The 19,109-nt window shown below is 36.9% G+C and overlaps 1 protein-coding gene across 3 annotated transcripts in view; it reads left to right on the top strand.

Annotated features, from left to right (window-relative positions):
- The window catches only part of VPS13B (vacuolar protein sorting 13 homolog B), a 480,656-nt gene that overhangs the window by 65,608 nt on the left and 395,939 nt on the right, over nucleotides 1-19,109 (top strand). For all 3 annotated transcript variants that reach the window (XM_086465731.1, XM_086465733.1, XM_086465732.1), the window contains exons 7-14: nucleotides 1,501-1,769; nucleotides 4,559-4,654; nucleotides 5,007-5,129; nucleotides 6,900-7,037; nucleotides 8,363-8,450; nucleotides 13,789-13,980; nucleotides 14,586-14,755; nucleotides 18,278-18,472. In XM_086465731.1, the coding sequence (XP_086321857.1) occupies nucleotides 1,501-1,769; nucleotides 4,559-4,654; nucleotides 5,007-5,129; nucleotides 6,900-7,037; nucleotides 8,363-8,450; nucleotides 13,789-13,980; nucleotides 14,586-14,755; nucleotides 18,278-18,472 (1,271 nt within the window). The remainder of the gene's footprint in view (nucleotides 1-1,500; nucleotides 1,770-4,558; nucleotides 4,655-5,006; nucleotides 5,130-6,899; nucleotides 7,038-8,362; nucleotides 8,451-13,788; nucleotides 13,981-14,585; nucleotides 14,756-18,277; nucleotides 18,473-19,109) is intronic.

Here is a 19,109-nt window from a genome sequence, read left to right on the forward strand (position 1 = left end):
AACAGGGCTTGTGGGGACAGTGCATTGTGCAACTGTCGCCATTGTAGTCTAACTGCTCTTCTCTCTTATTTTTGTGGCTTCCAAAATATTAATAAATAAAGACAAACTATTATTTGTCATCTTGTACTGTTGTCTGTGTGTGTACACATACTGCAGCAAGAGGTATGCTAAATGGTGGCTGAATTTTGTGGCTATGTAGACCAAATGTTACGCTTGACTCAGGTCCTACGCCTCAATGTTTTTTTCTCTTCTAGCAGGTCTTCCACCATTTCTTCTGTGCTTGCCAACAACAGTCTAGGCTAAACTACTCAAATCATGCTCCATATTAATTCTTTTTCCTTCTGTATCTGACATTTCTGCCTCTTGGCCATTCCCAAGACTTTCTGTGCACCTCTTCTGTAGTTCCCGTGTTTCAAGATTTACATTTGGATTGAAATCTGATCTCTGACACTGTTTAATAAAGAGAGCAGGAAGGAAGCTTGCGTTGCCCTTGTGGGAGGAGGTGTCCTCGCCTCTAAGCATGTGCAGAGAATTCTTGTGACTGTTTTTTCTTATGCTTTCTCCCATTGCACAAGTAATAAAATAATTAGACTAAAGGACTAAAGCGTAAAGTTCTAAAACTTGTGAGAATGGGATCTCTGAGTTTAAAAATAAGTAAATAGAAATGGAATATGCCTATTTATGTTCTCAGTTAAACAATACATTCAATATTGTTCCCCTGCAGGAACAGTACTGCATCCTGTTCTACCTATGGTAATTCTGAAGCATTAATACCCCTTAGGAGTCCCATAAGAGTGGTGATGAAGCCAGACAGGCTAAGCTGATTGTACTGTTTGTACATGCACAGTGTGACCCATTTGGATTATGAATCTTAGACTTGTGTCTTTGGGGAAATCCTTGTCTTGTTTTGTATGCTATTTCTAATATCTTTTTCATAGAAGACCAACATTTGATTTTTTTGACTCACAGGTGACATACCAGCTTTTTTGAGCACAGATAAACCTGTATCTTCAAATACTTGAAAAGCTGACTTTTAAACAAAGGAGGTTTTCAACCTTTAATTTTTGCATCTGTGCTGTGTTTACATTTTCGTTAGTATGTCTTTTGCAATTGAAGTCCTTTTGTATTTAATTTTAAAATTGAAAATGATGAGATTTTAATGTAGGGTTTAATTTGCAACTTCAGAAGGGCTTTATTGGAAGAAATCTTGAAAGTGTATGGTATAGATGGCAAATTCTGATCTCACTGCAAATGTACAATAATAAAACTATTGCAAAGACCCTTAATAGTTTTTTGGATTAAAATGTTAATGAATCAAACAGGTGTTTGGAAACTTATATTTGGTTTACAATGACAGAAGATAAGTAGAAATTTTAAATTTCTGAATGTAAGTGAATGATACGTGGAATCTGTCCTAGATAGATACTATGATTTTGAGTATAATATATTAATTTTCAAGCATGGTTGATTTGAAATTTGACTTAGTTTTTGTTTTAAAAGGCGCAGAAGATGAAGCAAGCTCAGTAATGCAGTATCCTACACAGTATATTAATCAAGATCCTTATTTGCATCAAGATGATGACCAACAACAAGGATGGGTTTCTTGGGCTTGGTCTTTTGTTCCTGCTATTGTGAGTTATGATGATGAAGAGAATGATTCTAGTGGAATTGATGATGGAACGATGCTACATCAGCAGAAGTCTCAGTCCCTCAAGGATCCTATTATTTCAATTGGGTTTTACTGTACAAAGGCAACAGTGACTTTTAAGGTCCGTATTTCTGCGTCTTATAGGATTTATTTGGCATGTTGAGACAGTGCATAAAGATTATCTGAGTGCTTGTATACTGTTTGATTCAAGACAGGGAATACTGCATTAATGAATGACAAAAAATGTGAATGTTGAAAGTTCCTCTCATGTTATAGTGTATTGTTAATTGCAATGTGAGTTGCTTCTGTTATTTGAATCATAGAATCATTAGGTTGGGAATAGACCTCTAAGATCATTGAGTCCAACTGTCTAACTAATACCCGCTACACCATGTCTAGAAGCACTATGTCAACACGTTTTTTCAACACCTTCAGGGATGGTGACTCCACCACTTCCCTGGGCAGCCTGTTCCAGTGTTTGACGACCGTTTTGGTGAAGAAGTTTTTCCTAATGTCCAAATCTAAACCTCCCCTGGCGCAACTTGAGGCCATTTTCTCTCGTCCTATCACTTGTTACTTGGGAGAAGAAACCAACACCCACCTCACTACAACCTCCTTTCAGGTAGTTGTAGAGAGTGATAAGGTCTTCTCTCAGCCTCCTTTTCTCCAGATTAAAGAGAAACATTTGAGTATTTTCTGTAAACAAATCTCAAAATAGTTGCTGGGCTTCTCTCTATTCCTTTTGTAAGCTTGCAGAAGGGAATATGGAGAGTCTGAATAAGATACTGAGATGTACTAACAGAAATTAAAAGTGAAGGTCCTGAATTAGCAAAACACTTTTAACACGTGCCAAACTATATGCAAGCAATTCTATGTGTGTAACTATAATAGAAAGTGGCTCTTTATTTTACAATTAAACATATACTAAATCATAGAATCATTAGGCTGGAAGAGACCTCTAAGATCATCAAGTCCAACTGTCAACGTAATACCACCATGCCCACTAAAGCATGTTCTGAAATGCTCTATCAACACGTTTTTTGAACACCTCCAGGGATGGTGAATGCACCACTTCCCTGGGCAGCTTTAGAACAGGAAATAATACTATTTCTGTGAGCAGCAGAATAACTAAGGTTGATTCTTATGACTTTGAGCCTTCAGATGAACTACAGTACTGTAATAACCCTCATTATTATGCCTGATTATACATTCAATACTATCAGCAACTCCCTGTCACTTTTCTGCCTGTTTGGCTTGGCACAAGAGAGTGTTTTAAGGGGCTTCATGGCTCCTTTCTCCTAGCTATTTTTGTTTGGTGGTGTAGCAGAGCATTTAGCTGCCCAGCAGCTGTCAGAAAGGATGAGGCAAATGACTTTGGGAGCTGCAGACAGTCTGTGGGGAGGTTAATATTTTAAGCCTTCAGTCTTCTGGCAAATTTGGTTGCAAAATTTGAGGACATAAAGCATCAACAAACATTCAGTCATTTCTTTTTTGTCAATCTGCTTCAGCCTTCATTTAAATAAAACAAAAAGGGCTAAAAATAAAACATGGGAAATTGTTTCTTCCTCCTTTAGTTATATCCTTGGGACATCACTTAAAAAAACCAAACCAACCCAACAACCAAAACTCAAATTTTTCATTTATCAGTATCTTCTTTCTTTTGTGCTTTGTTAGACAGTAGTAACTTTGTGCGCTCTTTCCTCATGTCAGAAAACTCATTAAAAATATGAGCTTCTTTTTTTAAACTTGATTTGCTGGATTGGCCTTTCCTGATGTTTCATTGGCGAGTTTACGCATTTTGTATTAGGAAGTGATAAAAACTACTTAAAATGTAGCATCTTATGTTCTATAAATTTTAGATGTGAAGTGATGTATGAATATGGTGACAGTTAGGAGGAAAACAGAATTCATTGTTCTGCTTGCATGCGAAGAATGTATGGAATTAATTTGTGGTTCATATTTTGGTTAAAAAATAAGGTCAAGTTTCTGCATTAGCATTCTGAACAGTTGATATCATTGCAGCTAAAAATCATGCCAAATTAAAGGTAGAGTATTCTAATAATGGTGAAAATGATTCTTGTAATGTCCGAGTTCTTTTAATCAATTAATTGCTTTTCCTCTACAATAATTGAACACAGCTGAAGGGTGCTCAGTGATTTTTTTTAAATCCAATTTTCTCAGACATTTGGATTACAAAATTTTAATTTGAAACAACATCCATGTGTATCCGCTCTTGAAAATAATGAGTTTGTGGATATTTTTATATAAAATTTAGAATTTGAACTATTTAAGCTGCTCAACATAAACAAACTTAAGTATTTTTTTTAATACAAAACATAACACCTTCATTATTTTCTGCCTCTTATCTTCTTTTTCTTAGCTGCAGGTTATATGCTTTTTAACCTGAGTGTGTGTTCTACCACTTCAAATTTTTATATGAAAATCGTGCAAGAAATATAAAAGCATGTTTTTCTTAATTGCCATGATAAGAAACAAAAATGAGTATGGTTGTAATCAAAATGTTTCCTTAATATTGTCATGCTGGTTAATTATTTGCTGCGAAGAATAAATAATGCATTTGTAGATTTTTACAGCAATTTACAAGCTAATTTCATACTATGTTGTTAATGTAGCTCTGTATCTATTTCATCTTTTCACATAGTTTCTCTTTAAAAGCTAAAAATACTATAGTGGATTTAAAACTTTCTGTTACAGCATCCTCCAACCAGAAGTTGAGTATGAGAAGTTCTAATATAGATAATATGTTACAGCTGTTTAACTGCACCTGTTTCCTGCTTGTTAATAAATTTTGGCCCACAGTTTAATTTGTCTTCATCAGTTCTGTATATCAATGACATTACTACTGTTTAATGTTGACTTATATAAGGTATTTATCCTATTGTTTCATAGCTCACTGAAACGCAAGCTGAAAGTAGTTATTACAGCCCTCAGAAAGTAAAATCCAAAGAAGTTATATGCTGGGAACAAGAAGGAACCACAGTTGAGGTAATTTTCTGTTGACAGCGGTTTTTTTCATTCGTTATAAATAATGTAGTGAATAGTTACCAATAAAATAATTTTAAATTATTTCATTACTGATTTTTCATATTCTGCTACATTGGATGTGTGTGTTGTAATAATTGCATAGATAGAAATTCTCTGAATTTCTGGTGCTATAGTGATCAGACACTAAAGTAATCCCTTCCTTCTAAATGCCCTGTTTGACTAACTTGGTATTTATTAAAGCTCTAAATATATAAACCTAAACGTATATTGATTCACTGCTCTCTGTATTTTTTTTGTTTCTCATGGACTGGGCATCTTCAGAATACCACTTTTTTTTCTTTTTCCTCACTAGGTTCTTATGAAAGGTGAACTTTTCTTTGATTGCCAAGTCGGTTTTGTGGGTTGCCAAGCAATGTGCCTTAAAGGAATTATGGGAATTAAAGACTTTGAAGAGAATGTGAATAGGAATGAAGACGTGAGTATATTGAAATATCAGTTGCCTTGCTGAATAAGCAATTCTGGTATGCTATAATTGATTGCAAGGGTTGGAAAGGCTGCTGTTACCAATTGCAATCAAAGATTTTTTTGAATGTGTCATTGGAATATAGAACTCCGTGTCTGTTCCTTATGGTTGGAAAGACAAATATCTGATAAGAATGTGAAGCTGCAAAATGTAAGGCTTTTTTTTGACAGCCCCGCTACCCCCCATCATTATGTATGTCTGTATACTTTGATCTTGCATAACAAATTAAAACACAGTTGAAAACCTTTGGAAGTACTTAACAGAAGATTGGAAGGGAAGAAATGGGATCACTGTATGCTAGAGATAATAGAAGTGTGACTCTAATATTGAATGAATATTTTGCCTCATTTTTTAATAAGGCTGATGAGAGCAGTATTAAGTGAAGGAGTAAAACAGTATTAATTTCTGTATTTCAAATAGAAGCAAAGCTTCTGTTGCTTAATACAAAATCAAGTATCCATATGAACTATTCCTAAAATATTTAATAATAAGTGGTGGTGTTCCCCAGGACTCAGTATTTGGGCCAGTCTTGCTTAATATCTTTATCAATGATCTGGATGAAGGGATTGAGTGCACCCTCAGTAAGTTTGCAGATGACACGAAATTAAGTGGGAGTGTCGATCTGCTTCAGGGTAGAGAGGCTTTGCAGAGGGACCTGGACAGGCTGGATTGATGGGCCGAGGTCAATTGTATGAAATTTAACAAGGCCAAGTGCCGGGTCCTGCACTGGATAGGCAGACTGGGGAGACAAGGGTGAGCCGAATGTGCAAAATGCTCTGCTGGCCTTGATAGGTACAAGGGAGATATGGTTCAGGCTGTGAAGGTAGATGGAAACCTTGTCTGCAGCAACAATGAGATTGTGAGGTATAAAACCATGAGAAAAGTGATTTTTGAATTGGTGTGGGTGGGTGAGCGAATGAATTTCATGTAGGTTAGTTGATAAGGGACATCAGGGCTTTTGCTTTCTCCATTTTTCAGCCAACCTCTATGGCATGGATTTAAGAAACTCTCTGCTTTTGTGAGAATAGTGATGATGTTGGTACTGCCTCACCTGTTCTCTTTCTGTAATGCTAATGTAGTTAGGATTGTTCCTTTCATAAAGGTTCCAACTTTGTTGTGTGTGATTTTTTTCCCAACTATCTATTCTCAGTCTCATTAATAGAAATAACCTTTTTGGAAGAATAACTCTTGATGAAAAAGCTGTGTTGATTTCAGAAGGATAGAGGGTTTGGAATATAGAGGAGGCGTGTAAAAATCTAGATGAATAAAGAAGAATGATAAGGAAGCAAGCAGGTCATAAATTGAAATAGCTGCTTAACATGAAGAGGATAGATAAAGCATCTGAAAAGCATTGGTCAGTCAGAGAAATGGAGTACGTAGCGACAAGGTCATGTATAGTTAAGAGGATGGGGCAGAATTCAGAGTAACAGTGATCTGAGGGTTTTTTCTGTTAAAATAAAACTAGTATGTTCTGTATCATGGGTTGTATAATATTCACTGGCTCAGGCCATTTTTATTAATTTGAAAATGGGGAGGGAGTGGCCAGGAACTTCAGCATTATTTGAATGAAGTTACGCTAATTGTCTTAGCTTCATTCGTAATGAAATATGCTCTTGAGGTCATGTCATTAGTGTGTTATGACAGAATTGAAACTGCTCTGTTAACTTGACTGTATTTTTGTTTCTTTCCTGCCTTATTATTATTTTCTGCTACCCCATGAAGGAGGCCTACTTCTTTAATTGCGGAGAAAATTTGAGTGCAAAAGGGATGACATACCTTACCAATTCACTATTTGATTATAGAAGTCCAGAAAATAATAGTATTCGTGCAGAATTTATATTGGATGCGGCTCATCATAAGGTCAGAGAATTACATTTTTCTTAGAAAAAAAAACTTTCTAGTGCTCTCTAATGGATTTCTAATGATTGCTTAGATCTGTGTACTATTAGAGGACTAATTTTCATTACTTTGTCATGTTTAACTGAATCTTACATTGCAGATGGACAAAAAAAAGAAAGTAAACTGTTTTGCGTTTAATAAATACAGTAATAAAAACATGTCCAAAAGAAACCTCAAACTCCCCTCCTGGCCGAAAAACTGAATTAATGCCGTAGTTTCCAAAAGCATTAACTACAGAACACCTGCAGAGAAAAACATAGATATGAGAGAATGCTAGCTAAAGGTCAAGCTTTACTGGCTCATACTTCTTTAAACCCAAACAGTAAGTAGTTCATGGTCTTCAAACTAAGAAGTGCTCTCTTGGAAACCAGATCTTGGGGAATATTAATTTTATTGTCTGTGTGCTATATTTGTCTACTTAGAGGAAGTCTTGCTAATTCTACCTTTGGTAGAGGCAAATTTTCTTCAAGTCACTGATAGTTTCTGTTGTAAATTGTGCAGTAAAACTTTATTCCCTGATTGTCTGAAATTATTAAAGACTGGATGTGATGACCAAGGTAGTCCCTTCCAGGTGTGTTCATAGGTGGAGTTCTGTGCTCTGTGTTAATTGTACAGGTAAGCCATTTATCATTTTGAATATATCTAATTTCTTTTAAATTTTCATTTTACTTTTTTCACTTTTTTTAGTGCTACTGATGAAGTAGTGTAACTCTGAAGAATCCCATTAAAAAAATGAAATGTTTTAGTTTTAGTTTTACTCTTTCCTTGGCCTGTTTTCTATACTTTTACGATTTGCCTAATTTTTGGCAAGAGGGGAAGCAAACTTGCTGTGTAATAATGGATTATGTTATGTATAAATCCCAATGACAGCATAAAGTCTTAATAAGTTTCCTACTGTTTAAAGGTAAAACCACAATATACCTTAAATAAAAAAGTCAGAATGAATGAGCTTCAGTTTTCAGTGTATTTAATTAGGTAGATCTGTTGGATGCAAGAGGTCAAGTGAAGAATATTTACTCCATTAAAGGTACTAATTAACTAGATGTTGTTGATGAATTGGTCAGCATGTCCACTGGAATTATGGATGTGCCTTTGTGTGGCCTCAAATAGAAGTTACAGGTGAATTCTTGGGGATAACCTCTGTCCTTTGTTTTGATAAGCCTTTCCGTGTGTTGATGCACAAATCCAAACATGAATATATCTCTCTCATACCAGCCTATCAGTTGGTAATCTCAAGATTCTTTCCTTATACAACGTTTTCTTTGTTTGCTTTGCTTTGTTGATAGGAGACGTACACAGAGATAGCTGGAATGCAGAGGTTTGGGGCTTTCTACATGGATTACTTGTACACAATGGAAAGCACCAGTGGCAAAGGTACCTTTTTTTTCTTTGTTTACCCTGTTAAATAACAGAAACAAAGACTTTCCATGCTGAGCTGGTCCTTGACCAACTGTCCTCTAACTTACCTTAGATTTACCGTCAGGTTCATCATTAAAATGGTTTCATCTTCACTGATGTGTTTAAGAATAGGTGTTTTAGTTAGCAGTTGATTGTTGGTATTCTTCCTTTTTTTTTTTTTCCCCTGCATAATTAATCACAATGATATCTTTTATAGTGAGTTGCTAAACTGAAAATAATTCTCTTGTAGCAGTGGTGAAGTTCATAAAGTATAGGGTTTTTTTTAAAGTTGTTGTCATTATTGACTTTGGGGAAAAAAATAATCTTTTGAGAAACTCTGGTTTAAGAATGAAGTTGATCATATACTTGGTACAGAAGGTGAAAATGACCGTCATTTTTTCGTGTGAAGAAAAATGCAAGCATGAGAGATAGTACAGAAACTTAATCTTTAAATATACATATCTGAATAATTTCGTGAGCAAATATTAGCCTAAACCATGCACATGTAGATGTTGGCTAATTCTAAGTAATATTTTGAGATTCTTATAAATTCTTTTCTAAATCTGAGACAATACAGTGGATCCAATGCAGTAAGTATGTCTACTTTTGTGAGTGTCACAAAAGCCAGGACAAAGAATTTTAATGTATCAGCAAGTAATGAATATGTATTTTCGTACAAATATTCTTAAGAATTGCAATGGGATTTCCCCACCACCCCTGGGAGGATGTCATCTACAGCTGCTGCTCTGCAGTTTCATTGCCTAAATAATGCTTTCTTCCCCACCTCTGTATTTATTATTATGAACACCATTTAAGTGGGTATTTGTTGTGAACTTCTTGCTATTTTGTGACTGAACATTTATCTGTCCTTGCTACCTAGTCCCACTTATCTGGGTTTTTGTCTCTATGTAAGAGAAGTCTCAACTCCTGATGATTTTGTTTTCTGGACTTGTTGGACAGTAAGTGTAAAAGGGAGTAGGAAAGAAAAACTTCCCGTTTGGTTAGAGGATGGATCATGCAAAGCTTATAAAAATAAATAAATAATGCTATTGCTTGCCTTCGATAGTAGAGGGATGCAATAGGTAATTTGACAGTTGTTTCCTGGCCCTGAGGCTTTCCTCTCTGTACTGTGTGATGTGAAGCTGAGAAAATGTATGTTAAGTCAAGCTTCTACTGCAGTCTACTTCTGGTTTTAATAAAGAAATAACTGTTTAATTACACACAAAACTTTTACGTAGAGAAGTTGAAGACCTTGGGTAAGCCTTATCTCCTCTTTGAATTTTGGTATAGAAGTTTGAATATGCACAGACTATTTGATTATATGGAAAAATTGATTTTGTGAAGTATTTTATCTTGTTTCTATGAATGCACAAGGAATGTCATGATGTATCTTTTTCTGGCTGTAACTAACCCTTTTCAGAAATTGCTGAACTTAGAAATACTTTTTTTTTCCTCCTTGAGGCCAGGATACTGGTATTTTCTGACTACCATTTCTGCTCCTCAGCTTCTCTTCTGTTTCTTTCAGTTTGCTTTCTCAGGGTCTTGGCTTATATTTTCTGCATCAGTCACCAGGAAAACATCTCACAAAATGTAGCTTGGCTTCCCATCAAACCTTGCTGTATGCTTTTATTTTAGTATTACTCCTAATTTCAGCTCCCTGACTACATAAAAGAATGAATAGAGTAACTAATTTTTAAATTAGTGGTTTAAATGGTTATAGCTCTAAAATCAAGAACTTAAAACCTTAAATTTTCAAATAGTTTTGTTCCTCAGAAAAGCAAAGGTGACATTTTCTGCTAGTTATTTTCTAGCTAATTTTTGCATATTGCAAGTTAAATATGTAATTATTAAATAGAACATGAACAAATAGGTGTAAATTATTTCTTTAAAATGAAGGTATAAACAAGTCAAGATTTTGAAAACAATATAAGTCCTGCTACATTTTTAATATGTGGTGTTTACATGAAAATGTTTTTTGTAAAAGTTTACATTTCACTATTTCTTGTTTTGACATTAACTATGTCTTTGGTTATAATCAATGCATGCCACCTTCCCCTAAGAAAAAACTAACCCAACTTAAGTTATAGGAGGCAGTTACTGTGATTGTAAGATTTTTATCTGTCAAGGCAATTTTGCCTTGACACATTCTTTGCACCTTTAACCTTTCCAGAAGCATATGATTACTGATTAAACCACAAGTGCCTCCTGGATAACATTAACCTCAGGACTTTCCTCTGTCATTATAGAAATGCATTAATCACCTTTAGTATTTTGAGTGAAAACAAGATAGTTATGCACAGTAGTCTTATTTTGAAATTCTGCCTGTCCTTCCAAGTTTATTTTTCTATTTTTTGCTTTGTATTTCAATACAAAACAGTAATTTCCTTGAAACATTGTGTAGCCTATCAGTTCCCTGATCACTGATCTGCATGACCTTACAGACCTAACGGGGGGAACTTCTGAAGTTATGTTTTGTTTATAATGTGTACCTGTCTGTTTTAGTGGCAAGTTTATTATGCAGCACTCTCATTTTAAGATTATTTTTTTGTCAGTTAGAATGAGACATATGGTGTAGAGAGCTGAATACTCAGTGATCAGAAAATATTTTCCTTTATGCGTCTGCGAAGTTTCAGAAGTAACCTGTGATCACCTACTTCTGTAGAACCAATAGATTTTCTGTTGCATTCTCTTTGCAGTTAGAATTAAATGGAACTATTCCAGAAAGAGGTTTGTGTAAATTCTGTCATTTCAGTGTGTTATTCATATATATACAATATATACAAGTGAGTGTTTTTTCTTTTTGAAAAGGTAGGCTGTTATTACTTCTAAAGGCTTGCTTGGCCTTGATATTTTTTACATAATGTTATGGTTTGTTACCCTTCTTGACAGTGTTTATCTGGACTGGATACTGTGTAGAATTGGAAGGACAAAAATGTGTGTTGATAGCATATTAGATAAAGCATACCCTGACAGCGGGCTGCATGCTGTCTTTTTTAAAAGAAGTCTTTTTCAGGATTTATTTTGAAGGTTGTAACTTCAATTCCACCTGAAGATTTGAATAGGTTTTATAAGGTAGTATCTTTCTATACTTTTTTCATTCTTTTTCTTTTTCTTCTCAGAAATGGTAAACAAAGCACCAAGGGAAGTGGAGGCTGTAAATGCTCTCACCATCAACTTCTGTTGGGCTTTTAGGGACAAAATTAATTCTTCTGCTGAGTGTATAGGCCTGTAAAGGCCTGCAGAGTATTAGGTTGCATGTCAAATTCAGTTTATTCAAGGACCTTTCTCCTCACCGATACTTAGAAGCAAGAATACTTTGCAGAGTGTGATTTAAACATAAGAGGAAAAAACCCCTATCCTTCTGTCCTTTTCACCCAAGCTCACTTCCCCTGTTAAAAAGACTGTGTTGAATGAGGTTGGTAAAAGAGGGAGGGAGAAGGGAGTGTTCCCCTGGAGTGTAAAAGACAGCTAACTTCCTCTTGGGCAAGCAGAAATAAAACATGCTTTCTTCCAGTTGGTTGAAAAGTAAGATTTGCCTTGGATTTGTGAAGCACACCATGCCCGGCTGCTTAACCACAAGGCCTCAGGTACTCGGAAGCTGACAGATCCTACGTCTCTTTTGTCAAATGCTGCAGCACCCACTGGCCAGTCTGATGAGCAGAGCTTGTCTTGCCATTTATGTAGTACGGACAGATTGTATCAGTGAGGAGGATGGTTTATTAAGAATTTGGAATTGTCAGATTTTCCTGTGTTTTTGGGTCATAGTTCTCTACAGTGCTAGTTTTTTACTGTAGCAGAAAGGCAGGAGGGTATTAGATTTATGCAAAGAAATAGGTTGATTTGCACTCGGGCAGACGGGTGAAAAGTGGAAGAGATGGGATCTATCTTGCGTTGAGTAGGTGTACAAGGTCCACATTGGATAAGAGCTTGTAGATCACTTGAAAAAATATTGCTATTGAGAAGGATCATCATTGAACAAGTCAGTCCCCTGCTTACACAGCCTTTGGTTTCAGTGGCATGATTTGATCATCACTACAAGCAAAACATACCAAATGGACAGCTCTGCAATTGCAGATGTGTGAAATTGTGGAAACAAAGGTGAAATTGATGGCAACGGCTGTGCATTTCCTGGCTTTCCTATTTGTCACAGCTTTGGCTGGGTGGATTATGGAGTACTATGCTAAGGAGTATGCACCATCCAGGTTCACTGAATGAATTAAAGTTGTAGGATGACAGTTTATCTCAGAACTTTTTTCATTTTTATAGGTTAAGCAGTCTCAAAATCAATTTAATCTTGATGCTTGTTTTGTCAGACTCTTCATTTGTGTAATGGTTAGCAAGATGTGTAATGTTTAGTGCTTGTGTCAAAGCAGTGAAGACACTGTCAGTCATGATTTATTAGAAAAAAAATTGAGTGAAATTCTGCAAACTAAGTATGTTAGAGGAATGAGGGTATTTTTTTACTTATGCTTCTGAAATTTGCATAATTTAATTGAAGAATTTCCTTTAATAATGTTTAGAGAAATATAGTCATGCTGTTTGATAGCTGATGAGCAACCTGTATACAGTAAATGTGTGATTTTGGTCTACCTCATTACCCTACATCTGTATCAGAAAAACAATAGCTATACTTTAATTGGTACAGTAGTTGCTGTTCTGAGCACAAACATTATAGATCTTTTGGATGCAGAGATTAAACCACCTTTTTATCTCTTGTGGCGGTCCTTCTAAAAATGGTCTGAGACATAATGATCAAAGAAGTTTTCATTCTGGCTGCCCATGTGTTACCCCATCAGTGAATGGAAGGAAGGGTTTGTCATCAATTGTCAGTCTGGTTTATGACAGTACAGTGAATTTAATTCTCATCACTCTTCTAGCCTGTGTACCAGCAGCTAGCATTTTGGGGGCCCATATCTGTAGCTTCTTCGCAGCACACCTTTTCCCTGATTGTTTGGGATTGATATCCATGTTGTAAACTGTAGAAAGTTTTGAACAGGACAACTGTCATTGGCACATGGGGTTAGGTTGCAACAGAAGTTTGGACACCTTCAGAGAGTCCCAAGCTTGAGAGATATAAAGTTAATGAAAAGGTTCCTAAGTTGTGCTGTGCTTGGAGGCAAGGCAGAATCTTGCCTCGTTTGCTGTGCATTAAACATCTTAAACCAATCACGGTTTATGTGTTCAGTTTGCATTGTTATATTTTCTGTGTGTTTATAAGGCTGTGACCACAGGATTTGAAACAAAAGTAACTGATGAATTTTTTTATGTCCAATTTTTTGGTGTAATTTGTTGTTACTTACAAAACTTCTTGTAGTTTCCGGGAATCAGCAAGACCTTTCTTCAGTAAAGAGTGAAGATTTTGGAAATGTTCAGGAGATGTCTACAAAAAGCCTCATAGTGGGCCCGCTCAATCTTCGATTGGATAGCAGTGCGGTACACCGGATAATGAAAATGGTAGTTTGTGCTCTGGAACATGAATATGAGCCGTACAGCAGAACTAAGCCAGGTTTGCTCCTACTGCATATACACAAATACACAGAATTAAAGCAGACCAAATTCAGCGTTCTTGAAGGTGCAACTTCCAAATAGTTAAATTCCAAATCTGTCAGGGGATTTTATGAGTCCAAAGAGCAAAATTTAAAATAAAGATAAAATTACTTGCAATATCCTCAGTCAGTGCTGGATATACCTCTGAGATAATTTCAGACACTGTGGAGGCCATTTCAATCCCAAGCCTCTTGTTGAGTAAGGAGCACTTATTTTATTGACAACTCTAGGTTAGTTGTGGAGTCTTAGAGAAGAAAGTATCCCTGTTGGTATGTATTTATTAGTTTGAAATAATAGTTATTCAGGATAAAAACAGATGGAAACAAGCTATAGTAAACTGTTAAGACCAGTTTCTGAGAGAGCACTATACAAAGTAAGGAAAATCCAGTTACAATTGCATTTAGTGTTAGGTAGAACCAGTGTGGAATAAAATTATTAACTATGGGGGGGGGGGGGAGGGGAAGCTTTCCATTTTTTGCCAGTCACTGACCAATTCTGAAACAGCAACTGTAGGAGATATTTTATATATTTTAGTAAAACATATGTAATCTTGATTTATTGTAGATATTATGGATGGAAATAGGACTATGCCCAGCTCAGAAGAAGTAGCATCATTGGAGGAATACATTCCTACTCGACTTACAATGTTCACTGTTCTTAAGTGTACAATTATAATCCCTGTGGCAGAATTCAATTTACTAGACCACTTGATGCCTGTAATCATGGGCGAGAAGGTATGTATGGACACATACTTATTCAGTTCTTTGTATCAGCATGTGCTATTTCATATAAATATTCTCACTGGGCTGTTATTCCATGTACTGGATGTATTGCTGAGTTCCAAATCAGTTTGGTCCCAATAAGCCTTACCTTCCGATACCTAAGATGAGTGGTGTGTGTGGTGACTAGCTAGACTTGTAAACTGAAGGTGTCATGTCCTGGTAGGAAAATTTGGAAGAAAAAAGATTTTAAAGCATCAAGCAGGTGAAAAAGAAGCAGCTCTGACTTGAAGTTTTTTATGCAACCCTTTCGATCAGAAGAGTACCTGTGTCATTTTGCCATGCAGGTCTTCCCAGACTTGGTCAACTCTGAAATCTCTGAATACATAGGCTCGGTAAAGACTTTAGAGATGTTAACAGCCAGCTCTGTGAGTACTAGTTCCAGCCAGGATGCCAGCAGGACTTTGGCTGTTACTGAGCATTTAACTGCTGAGTGACTATCTCAGCCAGAAATGAAATTTCCTAATAGCCTTAATTTGTTTTGTCTTCTGGATACATGCAGTATAACTCCAGCTAAAGCATCCTGTGCAGGGTTTTTTTTTTTTTTTGTAGGACTCCTTCCTCAGTGCACAAAGCTGAGGATCTGTAGGGATGAATCACTGTTTTTTAGTGAAGACTTGCAGTAGGTTTACCTCTTGCAGCAGAGGCTTGAAGGTTTTCTATGGATAAGGGAAGGTATGGGAAGAAGAGGAAAAAAAAAATCAATTCTTAGATTGAGTTCGATTTCTAGGAATTTTCATCTGATACTAAACCCTTCCAATGTATTTTTCACAAGTGGACACTAACTACATGTTCCTTGTACTTGAGGATGAGTGTTTTTTAGTGGGATGTGTTTTCTGGAAGTTCTCAGTATTTGTGGTTCCAGTTAAGTCAATGGAGTTAGGCTTTTATTTGTGAAGTACTTTGCGATGCTGAACACTTAAAAATTGGCATTAAAATGGACTTCCAGAATTAATGAATTATTTTTGTATCAGCCTTTCTTTTCAATGGTAATTTCCTGTCTAAAATGGAGGTGAAGTTGTATATTCTGAAGGTGTTGTGAAAGTAACCTTATTAGTATTTGTGAAGCATTTATATGTAAGAAGGGTGAAAACCGTTTGAAATTGGTGGGGTTTTTTTTGTTTGGCTGGGTTTTTTATTCCTTTTTTTTTTTTCCTCCCCCCAGAGATGGATTTGAGTAGTATTACATGATGGAAGGCACAATGACATTAAATGATCTTGATAACATAATAGATACCTCCTGACTAGGGGAATGCTGTCTAACTTGTGCTGTATATTCTTAGAGAATATGCCTATTTACAGCATGTTTGTGTGATTTAAGGTTTTATGTGTATGCACAAGAGGACAGAAAGTCTTAATTTATAGTGTTTCTTAAAACTGCTTATGTTTTCAGTTAAGCTGGCTGCAGCAAGTGGACTGGTGACAAATCTGTGGTCTCTTGATGTGGTGCTTTTCACCTTATGGGCATGGGTAAACGCTATTTTTATAATGGGAGAACAACCCCATATTTATTGTAGGTTTGGGGCAAACAAGTTGAATTGAAATGAACTTTTTGGTTATGTAGGGTTTTTTTTTGTTGTGTTTTTTTTGGCCGGGTTTTTTTGTTTTGTTTTATTTTGTTTTGTTTTACTTGGAGTTTCAATTTATGTTTCCTGAGTGAAGCCAAGCCTATTTAATAATAATTTTGAATTTTAGATTGAAAGTCATGTATATATCAACTTGTCCTATTTTGATGTAAGTTTAGTAACATTTTTAGATTCATACAGTAATTTGGATTGGAAGAGATCTCTGGAGATAATCTCCACAAGTCCATTATCCTGCTCAAGGCAAGCCCAAGTAGAGCAGGTTGCTCCAGGAGTTGTCTGGTCAAGGGCTGAATTAGCTCCAAGGACAGAGGTTCCATAAAAAGACTTCCCGTAGACTTGCTTGGAATTGTCTGTGGTGCAGTTTGCGTTCATTGCCGCTTGTCCCCTCTCAGTACACCTTTGACGAGAATCTGGCTCCCTCTTCTCTGTACCCTCCCAGTAGGTAGCTGTAGACAGCAGTGGGATCTCTCTTTGCCCTTCTCCAGGCTGAATGGTTCCAGTTGTCTCAGTCTCTCCTGATAGAGAGCTCACGTGCTCCAACCCCTAAACCTCTTTGGTAGCCCTCCAACAAACTTATTCTGGTATGTCTATGTCTATCTTGTACTGGATACAGTACTTCATTTTAATGGATACTTTGAAGAATATAGATGGATGTGTAAAACTGCAGTATTTTTTTTTTTGGAATGGCATCTTCTTTTGCTGAGTTGTCTGGCATGACTGTGAGTACATAATGATAAGGTTAGATCAGCATGAGTTTAGTATGGTGATAGTGCTTTGGAGTGATAAAAGTGTAAACAAGTATTTTACAGAACAAAATATTTTGACTTTACATATTCTTGTAGTGGGTTGACCTTGGTCAGCTGCCAGTTGCTCACCCAGCTGTTCTTTCCCTCCCCTTCCTCAACAAGACAGGAGGGAGAGAATTGGATGGGTTGAGATGATAAAGAGGGGGAGATCACTTACCACTTACTATTGTAAGCAAAACAGACTCAACTAAAAGAATTTAATTTATTGCTAATTAAAATAGATTTGGGTAGTGAGAAACAAAGACAAGAATCAAAATAATACCTTTCCCTATCCCCCGTTTTTCCCAGGCTCAACTTTACTGCTTCATTCCCTCCTTCTTCTGCCTCCCTCACCATAAGATAGGGGGATGGGGAAAGGGGGATTGCAGTCAGGCTGTGACAGTTGATCTCTGCCATTCCCTCTTCCTCACACTTTTCCCCTGCTCCAGTGTGAGCCCATCCCACAGGCTGCAGTCCTTGAGGAAAAATCTGATCCAGCGTTGGCTCTCCACAAGGCTGCAGTGTCCTTCAGGGAATATCCACCCACTCCAGTGCAGGGTACCCCATGGACTGCAGCATGGATGTCAGCTCTGGTGTGGTCTCGTCCATGGGCTGACTGGAGCACTGCCTTCTCCTCCTTCTTCTCTGACCTTGCTGTTCGTGTTGCTCTTTCTCACTTTTTTCCCCTGAGCCTGGGTGGTGTTTTTGCCCTTTCTTAAATATGTTTCCACAGATGTGCCACCAGCTTGGCAGAGGGGCTGAGCTGTGCCCTGCAGTAGGGCTGTTGCAGCACTGGCTAGAACCTAGTGTCCGACACGGGCAGCCCCTGCCCTCTCCTCTCAGAGGGGCAGCCCCCCACTGCTGGCTCCTGGACTCACACCCAGGACAATTCTGGATAAAAAGTTTATACATAAATGTTAAACTTTGAAGAAATTATTTTGAAAAGATCTGAGGATTCCTATTATAATGACCATAAGGCCGCAGTATCTGAAAACAGTTTATTATTTGTAGATTTGCTTGTGTGTGTGTGGGTAAGAATTAAGTATATATGGTAGATAATACATCTGTAGTGTAATAATTGCATGGTTTTTTTCCCACTTCCCTAGAACTTAAGTGGACTGTTAAATGCTGCAAGCTTCCAGCCCCTGCGGCCTTTACCTTCCATTCGAATTTTGGTGGATAAGGTTAACCTGGAGCACTCAGTGCCGATGTACGCTGAGCAGCTGGTGCACGTGGCCAGTAACCTTGGCCAGCCATCCGACAACCTGCTTCATTACTGTTACTCACACTGCTATCTGAAGGTACAAGAAGACTTGAGATCTGTTTCTTATTGCAGTGGGCTGAGAAAAAGTTAAGATAAATATAGATAATCCTAAGTATTAGCAGGTTTCTTGGGAGAAGGTTTTCTGCTTATCTAAAAGGACGTAAACACATTTCACAGAATGTCGTCAATTGGGATTGCTGCTTCTCACCTGAGTCAAATGTTTTGTGATATGAACAGAGAACTTTACATGAGGAAACTACACAGACTGAAGCCCCAAAGTCTTTGTGGCAAGACTGAGCTAAAGTACTTTGGAAAGAAACCTTTCCCATCTTCTAGGAGAGTGCTCATAGAATATGTAGATTGCAGTAAATTACACTTAGAAACTTGATTGAATGTTATGAGGAAAAACCATCAGTGAAGGTGTGCAATCAAAAACTGTTGCCAAACAATTTTTTATTTTTTTTCATTACAAGAGGAAAAACCTCTGAATGTTCTCAGTAAAAGATCCATTGTGTGAGAGGAGTTCTTGTTGAGGGAAGCTTGAGAAGCTACTGAAAAATTGCTTTGAGATTATTCAGTTGCTGTCTTCTGAGATCTTAGTAGAATGAAGAAGTGAAATCTCAGGAGTTTTAAAACAGGCCTTCCAACCTTTTAGGATGTGCTCAGGGAGTTTG

This window comes from Leptosomus discolor, chromosome 5 (genome assembly GCF_034619465.1).
Source record: "Leptosomus discolor isolate bLepDis1 chromosome 5, bLepDis1.hap2, whole genome shotgun sequence".
NCBI classification, from domain to species: domain Eukaryota; kingdom Metazoa; phylum Chordata; class Aves; order Leptosomiformes; family Leptosomidae; genus Leptosomus; species Leptosomus discolor.